General features: G+C 43.5%; 1 protein-coding gene across 5 annotated transcripts in view; it reads left to right on the top strand.

Moving 5' to 3' along the window:
• Window positions 1–12,630, top strand: part of svilc (supervillin c) — a 24,166-nt gene continuing 11,536 nt past the window's right edge. The window contains exons 1-14 of one of the 5 annotated variants that reach the window (XM_042393204.1): window positions 1,605–1,809; window positions 2,688–2,923; window positions 3,138–3,668; window positions 4,984–5,139; window positions 5,266–5,442; window positions 6,037–6,071; window positions 7,147–7,208; window positions 8,297–8,442; window positions 8,844–9,087; window positions 9,240–9,823; window positions 10,133–10,262; window positions 11,499–11,546; window positions 11,660–11,722; window positions 12,518–12,592. In XM_042393204.1, the coding sequence (XP_042249138.1) occupies window positions 3,379–3,668; window positions 4,984–5,139; window positions 5,266–5,442; window positions 6,037–6,071; window positions 7,147–7,208; window positions 8,297–8,442; window positions 8,844–9,087; window positions 9,240–9,823; window positions 10,133–10,262; window positions 11,499–11,546; window positions 11,660–11,722; window positions 12,518–12,592 (2,010 nt within the window). In that variant the 5' untranslated portion in view covers window positions 1,605–1,809; window positions 2,688–2,923; window positions 3,138–3,378. Of the gene's footprint in view, window positions 269–1,604; window positions 1,810–2,687; window positions 2,924–3,137; window positions 3,669–4,983; window positions 5,140–5,265; window positions 5,443–6,036; window positions 6,072–7,146; window positions 7,209–8,296; window positions 8,443–8,843; window positions 9,088–9,239; window positions 9,824–10,132; window positions 10,263–11,498; window positions 11,547–11,659; window positions 11,723–12,517; window positions 12,593–12,630 lie in introns of those variants that run through there. The other 4 variants (XM_042393203.1, XM_042393205.1, XM_042393206.1 and 1 more) reach the window with 4 other exon arrangements.

Genomic DNA, 12,630 nt, shown 5'->3' on the forward strand with positions numbered 1-12,630 from the left:
CCACACTAGCGCGTGAGACCTCAGCTCGACGAGAGAAGCGCCTCACAGTTGCCATATTGTCGTCCGCTTACTGGAGAGTGGAGAAATCGCCCCACGGGTTGCCCATCTATTTATATTCTCCCCCCTTAATACGGAGTGCCCTCCGCAGCTGCGAGTGTGACTACATTTGGACAGACACTCCGTAGAGAAGGGCCAGTGGGGAGGGGACCGCCGGTCTGAGGAAGGGCAGCGGCGCACTCATGCCCACTTCGCCCGGCGCGCAGTGCATGTAAGTACACATGTGGGACTTCATTCTTTACAAAAGAGTTTCACTGTCATTGTCTCCAACAACGAAATTACAGCTGAAAATCCAATTTAGCGTAATCGATAGTATGGTCACTCATCTGTATACGAGGTATTTGCTATATCTGACTTGCCAAACGTAAACTTCGGGAAGTTAGGGCTGTGAAGTGGACATAGTGTAGTATGACTGTGGTTATGTTTTTCAGTCACTTTGTGAGTAAAACTTTTTCTGTGTGAGAGTGGTCTAAAGGCAGTGACGATTTAGTGTTTTAGGGCGCCAGAACATGTTTTACGCACAATTTACGCACGAATTACGCATGTTACTCCTATTTTATCTCAGTCGGTTTAAAAGTTGCTTTTGCCTTCAGGTTTAAAATGTTATCTTTGTTCACCATGACTTACTATCAATAGGCTAGTTTGATACGTCATAAAGTACTTTGGCCACTTTAGACTACAAAATATCTTTTATTAGGCTATTTGTCATTGTATAACCATGTGTCTATAGTCCTTTAAGGAAAGTTGTTTCTAACTCTCAATTTACCCAATCCACATAATAGGAGTTTGATATTTTGCATTCTGTTTGGATATTTGTTGGACAAATAAATCTAATTTATACATGTGATAGAGGAATTACCTGTTAATGTGTCACATCCCACTGGGAGCCATGGATTATGGTGGGTGCATAACGAGAAAGCCGCTCTTACTCTCTGCCCTCCGGCCACATGCCTTTGATACAGAGATCAGTCAAAGGAATGACAGTGAAGCTGCTGATCAATTTCACACATCTCCGTCTTACTTTCTGGACAATGCAAGGCTGTGTGAACCCATCCACAGTCATGATTTATCACAGTACATGACACTTGTAGTTTGAAGTAAAGGCTTCTGGGACTTTGTCCTTGAATCATGGTGTTCCAAGGGGGGCTTTAGTGCAGGTACCTCAGTCAGGACAGGTGTAATTGGTCATAGGCTTATTCTTGGCCAGCCTTCTAATCTGGTTTACTGTGCTGCTGCTGGACAGACAGACACTGTTGTTATGTAATGTCTGACATGTCTGCACCTCTCTGTCAAGTGAGTAAAGTTGGAACCAACAATAAGAACAACAGCATGCAAAATATATTCAATCCAGGGCCATAATAGTGTATTGAAAGCTCTATTGTGGAAGATTTGAATTAATATCCCCTTTCTTTGAGCCTCTGGACATGTTCATTTGAATATTACAGTGTTTTACAGATAAGAGACTTGGCAGGGTAGGTTGAGAATGGGTCCTGTGTGCTCATCTGCAGGCTTTATTTCAAGCTAGTGTCAACTGGTGTCACTGGATTAGAAGCCCATGATCCCTGTTGAGCCTCCATGGCATTCTCCCCTCCAATCGACAATCCTCCAGCATGTCACATGACTTTTGCTCTATACAGAAGTGTGGCCACTCTCAACTCTTACTCATGTTCTGCCGGCAAAAACATAAAGGAGTGTGGCGTCAGTGAAACTGGGGATGCTTGTGGCTTACTCTCTCTGCGTCTGGACAGGGAGGTGAGTTCTCCTCTGCTCTGGGCTGGCTGACTGTTTTTGTTCGAAGCACATGTACACCTGTAATGAGATGCCGACACAGATGCAACACACACACACACACCCTAATCTTGTTGTCTCACACAAGGATCACTGCATCTTACAGTTCAGCTCATTAAAGCTCTCTGTGACGTTGTCATTTTGGATCTGCACTCCCCTGCTGATAACGTGGCCCTCGGTTTGATAATAATTTGAGTGTTTCTGACACATGAAAGGCAGATCTGACCAGTAGTTGTGTAGACTTCAACATTTATTCTCTATATCGCGTGTAATCTGCATCAGGACTCTGTTTCGTCTTCTCCGACAGTCTGAGAGCAGCAGCGAAAATATAAAAATAAATTTAAAAGCCGCATCTATAACAAAATATTTTGTGAACTCGACTGCCACCAGAACCATTCAGCCCTGCAGCAAATCTATCTGGTGTACTAAGTCCGCGGCTCACGTCTCTTTGTTCTGGCTCCATTGTGCTTCCTGTGTGGGGGTAACACATGAGGAATGCTGACATCCACAGTTTTGGATAGCACACACACACATATATGCAAACACACATTTATGTTTGTACACAGTTGTGAACACACACTCAAGCATTTGCCAACCTAGCTGATGGTTCGCTGCTGTCTTTAAATGTAAATCTGTGTTATATCATTACTATTTATACGTGGTTAATAGCCTCAGATGTTGCTAGCGTTGTGTATTCACTTCCAGGCAACCATGTAGCCAACAGGGACTATCTGTGTGTGCATATTGCCTGGGAACATGTCATCATTTAAATAGTTCATTATATGTGTATTTAAACAAATGGGAAACCATATCTGATCTGACTTCGCCTGTGTTTCTTACAGATAACACGCTCTATGTTGACATACAACAGTGAGACTGGCTATGCGGCTTGTTAGATAACATTTGAACAAGAAACAGCGGCTGTTCAGCTTAAGTTACTACCAGGGGTTGTGGAAAAGACCAGGAAGCCAGCGGACTCAGTGCCATCAAGGCCTGGACCCAGAGCGGAGCTGAGCTGCTGAGGTGTTGGGTTTCAGTGCAAGGGGATATTCCTGCACGGCACTGCAGGCTGATACAGGTCATCTTACACGAACTTGAGCGAGGAAGAGAAGAGAGGATGTACTTGTAAATTGTTTTTAATAATGAAGGCAGCAGTTTATGGATTGTTGTCATGGACTTTCTAAGAAGACTTCAGAGTCGTGAAGAGCATATAAGTCATGTGATTTTGTCGTGTTAGTGATGAATGCACGTTTCTTATTTTCTTTCTTTTTGTTTGCTTGTTCCTCTTTTAGGAGAAACACCTCACCCGCTGATGTACAGATCGTTTTGCAACTTCTGATTGATGGACTCTACAAGCGCAGCAAAGCAAGAAGTCTCTAGGTCCGATGGAATCTGAGAATTTTACTGGAAGAAAGTTTGGCCTCATTGTCTTGCCTTAGCTGAAAAGTGGAGAAACAGCCCATCTGCTTTTTGTTCCTAAATGCTTTGCACTTATCCGAGGAGCAGAAAATCACCTGAATCCTTCTGAGGGACATGGATGCCATGGAGAACCCAGTCCTGGAGCCCAGGTCAGAGCGGATCGCTCGCTACAAGGCTGAGAGGAGGCGGGAACTGGCTGAACGCTTCGGCAACATGGAGGAACTACCTTCCAAGTGGGTGAGGAGGGATGGGAAAGAGGTGCACGACCCGGCGACCCAACCCCACAAAGAGATGTCGAACTCAGAGGGCACGATGTCCCTCAGTGAAAGGATTAACGGCAGGACACGCAAGGTTACAAATGGATTAGAGGCAGAGACTTCTGCAGAATCCGACTACTTGAGAAGGTGAGTCATGTCTGGAGTCAGTGATGACTTGAATTAGTGCGTCATGTGGAACAAGCGCAGTAATGCAAAACTCTGTAATCTACAACCATGGTTCATTATTACTGGCTTTAGTTAAAATATTATATGCATTATGTTATCAGTGTTTATCCGAGGTGATCAGTGTCTTCTTGCAGGAAACATGGACATGAAATCTGTGTAAAAATCAGCTGAAACTGTAACATCTGTGTAGCAGGTGCTTCAGAACAGGACACAGCCATAAAAACAACAACCGAAGAGCATTATCAATGACAAATAAGATTTTGTCACTAACAGTAAATTGAGTTGTGATTGGGTAATACTGTAGTGTAGATGGTACATACAGCATAGTGATGGTGTCTGATGTAGAGGACAGCAGGTGTTTTGGGCCTAATTTGTCCCAAACACCAATAAAGCACCCGTCACCTGCTTCAACTTTTTCCATCTGGACATCAACAAATACTCTACTGCGCTAAAATAGCACAACAGATTGTTGGTATTTTGGTAACTGCTAATTACAGTGTGTACTATCATATAAATACAATCACTGAGGACGAAGTGACCAGAGAGAAAAAGAATTTCATGTAGTTATACATACTTACAGCATACGTATTATATGTACTGGATATTTGTGGGACATCACTACATGATCTTATGTATGTAAATATTGAGGAATATAGATATGAGGAGCGGGCTGTTTTCTTTAGAGCCATGGAAACAGTTACTGACAGAAGTTAGTAAAGCAAAGAGTTTACAACCACATGGATTTACAAAACATATACATTTAATTTATAATTTTTTTGCATTTGACAGTAGAAAACTTGAAACTTTCCTTAAGTTTACCATGTAATTCCTACTCATTTGTAAATCTAAGCAGGTTATACTATCAGTTTTTAAACTAGGTCCGGCCAGCAACACTAGATCCTTGACTTTGTAGTTGCTTTGCAGCTTTTGTTACTAATTAAAACTGAGAGGTCTAAATCAGTGGGTCCCAGCAGGGAGTTTTAAAGCCAGGCTGATTCTTCCCCTCCATTTGGTTGGTAGTCTCCCAGCTTGACACTTTTCCTATCATGTGATCTGGGTGCTTCTTCCTGGAGCTGGCATTATGGAACAAGGACTGGCGTGATCTTTACTCTCAGAAAAAAGGAACAATATTGCACCTTTCACCCCCAGGGTTGCATATTTTGGCAAAATTTTACGGAAAGGTTCAATATTGTACTTTGTTTCCGAGCTGGTTTCTTAGTCTACAATCCCCGTTCCTGCATCCTCACCTCCTTCCCCTCACTCCCGCCCCCTTCAGGCAGGGTTCCCGGGACTCTGCCAGCATGCTGAGTGGGGAGGGGCACCTCGTCCCTCATGGACTCGATGCCCCGCAGCTCCACACTCGAGTATCAGTGGGCCAGTTGAGAAGTGCCCTTCTGCAGCAGACCGGGAGTGGAGCGCAGCCAGAGAAAGTGTAGGGTCACCTGCATGTGTGTGATCCAGACTGTCACTATCAGCCTGTGTACCTCTGTGACAGTATATGTCTTCACTTCAACATCTTCTTCCCTTTCCTCCTACTCTATGTGTGTTTGGAAACTAGCTGCTCTGATGCCGGGCGAGCTACGTCCTCTCTGGACCTGGCAGTGAAGCCGGGCCCTGAGGGGGGCCGGCGACGCACCCGGCGTTACCTCCCTGGAGGGTCAGGCGGTGGTCGCAAGACCAGCGAACGCTTCAGGACACAGCCAATCACAGCCAATGAGATGGAGGAGAGCAGCGGGTAGGGGCTGTTTGCTGTGGTCATGAAGATAAAAAAGAATCCAAGCTCTGTGCTGATGAAGCACCTGGCTTGTGTTACAAAGAAGATGCTGTTTGCAGTGATCGTTTTTGCATTTTTTATACAATGTATAAAATGCAATGTGTACATTTGCCAGCAAAACTTCTAAACCTGCTCACATTAACTTGACTGACATAACCTTATAACTTACCGCATGCTAGTCTTCAAAATGTCAACTTGTGTTTTTAGACATGACTTTCAAGTTGCCGATAGTGTGTGTTTGATCATTGTTTTTCACTAAAAAACACGCACTCACACTTTGGCTGAGGTGTGGCCAGTGCTGCTCCTTTACATAAATGGACGGTGTGGTTTGCATGCGTTTGTCCTCATTCGTGACCTCCACAGTGTTGCTTTCCGGAGCATGCAAATATGACACAGTATCTTCACTGTGTGCGCTGCACATTGAAGCACAAAGACATGTATTGTAAGCTCAAGGCAGGATCTGAGGAGCCAAAGCATAAAGTCAACATCATTTTCCTATTATGCCTTCACATCTCACCTGGTGACCTCATCGTTTGTCTTCTTTCACTCCTCTAGGCTGTTGGACGAAGAGGAAGAGGAGAACAGTAAAGGTAAAGCTGTCTTCACGCCTGGCTACGATCTCACAGTTTGTTGTTGTGTTTAGAGACGAACAGATGAACTTTTATGACGCAGAGAGGGAGAAGGTCACACACTGGCACAATACTGGTCTCCATTGACACCAGAGAAACACAACAGCGAAAACATGAGGGCAAAGGGCAAATGTGACATCCCTTGAATCAGGGAAATAAATCAGGTTATATTTTTAGGCTCACAATGTTTAATATGCTCAGCGATGACAGATTTATGTGTCATAAAACCATGTGAGCAGCAGAGTGCTGCTAAGTCAGTCCCACTCTTAACCCCACCATAAAAAGATTACAAGCACGTCTTTGGCTTACTGAGAATTTACAACACAACTGCAGAAACAAGTAGCCTTTGTAAATCTAGTTTTCATTACTGTTGGGACTATGTATTTTAAGCTGTATGTCTTGTACCTTTACGATCTGTATCAAGCTCAAGATTCTGAAGAATTTATTTATTTATTTTTACTACAAACTGGCAGTACTGAGTTTCGTTTTCTACCTGACTGTTAGTTTAGCTCCTCCACATTAGAGGTGGCAGTGTGGTGCTTCGGTGTGATGCCGGGTGTGAGACGGCCCGTGGCCTCACACGAAGGGATCAGTCTCAAGGCTCTGCCTCAATTTGTCCTGATAGCTTGTTTGCTCTATATGCTATTTATCTACAGCCCTGCTTTCATAGGAAAAAACGTACACAATACAATTTTTCATCTCTCAGTATATAAGTTAGGGAATAAAAGGTGTTTTTCAGAGATAGTTTGTTATGGTGTAATCAGTAACCAATATTTCTTTTTAATTAGCAATGTAGAGCAACTGAAGATAAGAAAGCCACAGTTTAAATGGCCAGTAGAAATGAATCTTACTAATCAAAGCCTAATTTTGCTAGCGTTTGTGTGGTAGTTAGTGTTTATGTTTTATCACTGGCACCTTTCTTTACTGACGATAACTGTCAAATATAATTTCTAAAGTGTGTGAAAAGACACAAATTGTTATCACGTTCATTTGAAAATCTTTTACTGACTTCATGATTCATCTCTTTATCTCGCAGCGGATGTGAAAACCGATGACAGAGCCAAAATGAGCGTGGCAGCCAAGATGTCTTTGTTTAAAGTGAGTGTATGTTAGCCTCAGCACTGAAACAGGATCCTTAATGCTGTTCATGACCCGCTTATTTTCTCTGTCGTGTGCTGTCTGTCCTAACGGCTGTGGCTAAAAATGATTCTGTGTGGAGATCACAGCTATTCACTGTTTCATCTGATGAGACAGCATCTACATGCATTCATGCACTGTCACAGCCACATATAAAAGGTATTCTGAAAATGTATTTATGACAATTAAGCCGTTATCAGGATGCCAGATCCTAAATTAACTCTAACCAGAGGTGTAACCTGAAATCTACCCATTAATAAAGCTTGACCATGTGGTGCCCCTTACTGGATTAAAAGATAATATCATGTAGAGGTGATAAGTTGTCGAGAAATATATCGAACAGCTAAAGACAGTCCTTCATCGGTCATCACCTCAGCTTCTAATCTTACAGTCTGAGGTGTGTGGTGAGTCAGTGCTGAGCACGCTGAACAGAAACTGATCATGTTGAGGGATATGAATGGTCAAACAGGTGCTGACCTTGGATCCACTGTTTAGTTCGATGTGAGAGTTTGTACTTATTAAAAGAAAGACTAAATTTATAGTGTGGATATCCAAAACAGTGCTGAAACTCTCAGAGTTCATACAGAAGATGAAACACACTGTCTGCATTAGCAAAACAACATTTCACCTGCTGCACAGCTTTAGTCATGAAGCATCAGGTGAAAATGTGCTAGACACTGTATTGCCATTAACAACCATAGCAGCTGTGTTATAATTAGCCTGCTGCTCTGCGGAGGCAGGCGGGGAGGTAACTTAAGCCGGCAGGTCTCTGGTTACACTGTGACCTGTTGGGCTGGCATCCTATCCATGTAGCCAAAATGCTCCACCTTACAGCTAGCTGCTTTATTCACCAGCTATCCGACCCGCTTCCCCTTCCCTCCCCCCCTTCTGTCCATACAAATAGAACAGGAGCCATCAGACCATTTTTGTGGTCTTACTTATTTAGCAGGTGGGGGCTGCTGATGTTGGGTCCACCTGTATCAAAAGCCCCGCCAAACCAAATGTGATGTCATGTGTCGATATTAACGACTCTGATGTCTCCTCCATAGGAGCTGGAGAAGTCTGCTGCCCCCGAGGCCTCGGACTTCCTGAAGCCTCGCTCAGGGAGTGTCTCTCATGAACGCAGAGTGCGCCGTGGCAACGAGCATCGCTTTCTTACTCAGCCAATCACCTGTGAGGAAATGGTGGCTATCAGGTGGGCTGTGCCGACAACCTTGTGGCCTCCCAGTGGGTCAGATATTAGCTTCAGTGCCCCGGAACACATATATAGAAGTATATTATTAGATTAATAGGGATTTGTTTGGATTCTGAACAGTTTTATATACAATACAAACTGATATTGGCATTACACTACTTTTTTAGCATCGCCTATGTCCTTTATTTGGTTAAAAGACAACAAATAATAATGCATTTGTTACTAATAAAGACCTAAATGTAAAAACACCTTCTAAAAAGTCTAAATATGGATCATGAATATGTCATTTCATTTCTTTTAAAAAGGTTAGTAATTTCCTGAAACAACTGGGCACTGTGACTCAACATTATCCTTTAATTATAAGCCTGTTTTATAACATATGCGTTCATGTTTCCCTGCAGCGCCCCTACCCCTAACCCAGCACCACCAGTTGAGGCCCAGTCTGAGCAGTCTGAGCAGGCTGAGTCAGCGGAGGACGGTGATGAGAACTGCAAGCTGAGCATGAGTGAGAAGCTGGCCCTCTTCAACAAACTGTCTCTGCCTGGAAGGCAGGGGGGTGGCCATACCGATGGACCCCCAGAGAGACGGAGGCAGAAGGGGGCTCGGTACCGCACGCAGCCCATCACTGTGGAGGAGGTCAGCCTGGTGAGTAGACGAACCAAGACGATATAGTCAAGTCAAACTGTATTTTTGTTGTGTTTCATACACAAGAAAACTCAGTGTTTTATATAAAAACAGCAGACATAATGCTAGCAAGTACATTTTAAATAATTATCTTGAACTGTATCTCTGTTCAGCTCCAGAAAGGCCCCGTACAGCTTCCTGCGTTCTGTTTGTCCCCTCATCTGTCCGACAGACAGCAGGCCTCGTCTGTCAACCTAAAACCTAGTGAGGTACGCCTTTCCCAGCCAAGACCTGATACCGGTCCCGGCCCTGGGGAGCCCAGTCCTACCCAGCAAGGCTTGCAGCGTTATGACTCGGAGCCAGGCTTGAGAGGAATCCTGAAGAAGAGCCGCTCTGGGGGCCCAGAGTGGAGCATGACAGAGAGCAGTAAGATGGATGCACCTTTCAGCCATGAACAGAATGGTGGAGGCTGTGGCGAGGCAGAGATTCAGGAGAGGATGGAGGGCAGTGAGAGGCAGGAAATATCTGCAGCACCGCGGAGAGAGAGACGAGAGGCTTCAGGTGTGGAGGGAGGCTCGCTGACTGCCGCCCCCTGGAGGCAGAGGGCTCGAGCCAGGAGGGAAACCATCGCCTGTACACCAATTAGAGCCTCGTCAGAGCAGGACGCTCCTAAGGAGGAGAGGTCCTGTCGGGTCAAGACAGAGGAACAGCCAGTTTCCTCTGTGGAACACAGCTCGGATTTGACTGGGAGAGTCCAGTAAGTACCTGAAATTAAATTAGACGGGCTGAGACGTGCGTCATCATAAGTGAAAGTTGGCATGTTAGTTGTCTTGATTCTAATACAACATTTTGAAGTATGCATGAATATGCTTTGATGATAATAATCTGGGGGAAACACTGAATACTTCAGATTTTTAGGGCTACAATAACTGTCAAATTTACAGATGTCATTGGTACAAATATCAGCTATGAGCATTTTTAGGATAGAAATTGAACTGGGAAACAGTTTTTTTGTAGTATTTTGATAAGTTCTACGGTTTATATTCAACGTGATCCATCTCAAAAGGCAAGAGGAGGAGCAAGAGAGTGCATGGATGAGGAATGAAGAAACCACCAAATCCACGGGACATGTTCAGGTCACCCTGATGGATGGCACTACTAAACTGCATGAGACAACCAATAGCAGCAGTAACAAGGTAAGAAACAGAGACATATCACTCTGTTACTGTAAAAGTCTGTACCACATCATGGGCTTAAAGAGTGTCTCTAATGCAGAATCAAAACCTAGTGGGTAACACTTGCCATTATTTGCCCCTCCATAATCTTTAATCCTCTGTGAGTCTTGTTTGGATCCAGTAGAGCGTCAGCAGAGATCGATGAAGTTTAATGGCAGAGGCAGACGGTTGTGCAGCAGTAGAGTCAACCCAGCAAGGAGTGTCCATGTTTAAAGAGTCATATAGTCTCATATAAATCCTGCAAGGGCAGAGCCAACGATTAGATCGTGTTTTTTTTAAGCTGGCCACCACATTCGCCACCAAAAACAGCGCTGCCATTTGGATCGCCCTTTTCTGAATACCATACCGTACCTGCAGCTAAGTAAGCTAGCCAACATTTGATGCATTGCGCAGGAATTACATCCAACAAGTTTAAGCTGAGCCCAAGTTTTTGCACATGCACGATCTTGATGTAGTGTAGTTTTAGTTTTCTACTTTGAATTATTAGCTTATTTATTTCAAACATTTGTCATATCATTCCTGCCCACAAGACTATTAAAATATACCCAAACACTGGCTGTAAGCAAGCATCCTCTAACCTCTGCTAATTGTCTAAAACACACAGGTCACTCCACTGGAATCAAGAAAATTACTTTTGGTTTAAGAAAATTCTTAAAACATAAAGAATCATGTTAGAAAAGAGTCAAATAATCTCAGATTTTTGCAGCGTGTCAATCTAAATTCTGTGATAAAGCAGCTCAAACCGAGGAAGAAAACTCAATATTGCAGTTTGAGGTTGCTGGGTTCGCTCTTCCTGTCATCTTTAAATCCAGAGAGAGAGAAAAAGCCTGTGGTTAGATCGAAGTATTTGTCATTCCAGTGAAACCAGATATAGCATCTCTTAGCAACAGCACTCTAGATTTGGTTGTGCTAAATGTCTTTAGGATCAGACTTGAGTTACTGGGGAATATATGCAGGCTAGTTGGGGTGTGACTGGCCCAGAATGTGGCGAGGAATGCAAACACACCAATTATTCTGGTGGTTAAATGTTGACCCTTTTATGACCCTGTGATCTCAGCTGCACCATGTTGACAGTATGTGTGTGTACATGTATGTGTGCGCATTGATTTTTCTGCTTCCATTACACCTTTGATATTTGGCCCTCTTCCCTTCTTTATTGATTTATCTCCCTGTTTTTCCCCGTACTGCCCTCTGTAGGAAGAGACAGAAACCTCTCACGTGGAGAGTATCGACCTTCAGTGCTGGGTAAGTCTTCAAAATGCATAAATCATCTTACATCTCCAACATGGAGACTTCAACTATTTTTAAATAGCTTTAGCCAACCCCTCTCTCTCTTTCTAATGCCTCTCCTCTCCTAGGAACCTGTCTTTGCCTCTGTCTATTCTAGCAGTACGCCCCAATATATCATGTGTTTCAATCAGGTAATTGTTGAAACCGGTGCATGGCAGATTAATTGTTGCTTACGGTTTGCAGTTTTCCTGTCTGCAGTGAAGAAATTTTTTTTGTCATTGCACACATTCAGGTGGCTGTGATTTTTATTTCTGATGTGTGAAGTTTCACTCACACTAACGAGTCACCTGCACGGTGTTTTATAACACTGTTTCTGTTACTTCTGCACTCTTATCCTTCCAGTTCTCCACCTTCACAAGTGGTACCCAAACTTTCTTTCTGTCATGCCCCTTCCTTTGGGAACCAGAAAAATGTCATGCCTCCCCCCTACAAAGAACTGCTAACAATACAGGGAAGCTAGTAACAAAAGGAGCAAAGTTGAGTTTTACTGAAATAACATCATTATTAACATTATCAAGAACATGAAAAAAGAAGTGAAAAATTCTGGTCAAACTTAACCCAAACTGCCACACTCTATTCGAAGATGCTTCTTCGCATTTTTCAACTTGACTGCTGTGGTTGCTCGATGAAAATTGCCTGTTTACCGTGTCAAGATATCTGTGCATTTTGTACTTCCCATGTTGTTTTCTGTCTGCTAACCTGAAACTTGACAGCTTTGCCATCATCCCGGCACTGTTTTTTTTTGTTTATCTTTGTCAAATGAATCAGATTCATTCAACTTTTCAACCGCTCTAAACTATTACCCCTGGTCATGCGCTACTCTCCTGCAAATCCACAACGTTCCTCCTAGGTGTTTCCGACTTTCCTACATTGAGGAAGTCACATGTGATCTTATTATTCCTACATTTTTTTCATTACATCCACAGACCAGCCTGTCCTTTGAGGCACAAGAAGTCTGCTCTCCTACCAAGAACCAGAATCAGCCTCAGTGGAGACAAAAGGTGACATATGATGGCATTTTCATCTTTGGATTTTTTCT

The sequence above is a fragment of the Thunnus maccoyii genome, chromosome 18 (genome assembly GCF_910596095.1).
Source record: "Thunnus maccoyii chromosome 18, fThuMac1.1, whole genome shotgun sequence".
Lineage (NCBI taxonomy): Eukaryota > Metazoa > Chordata > Actinopteri > Scombriformes > Scombridae > Thunnus > Thunnus maccoyii.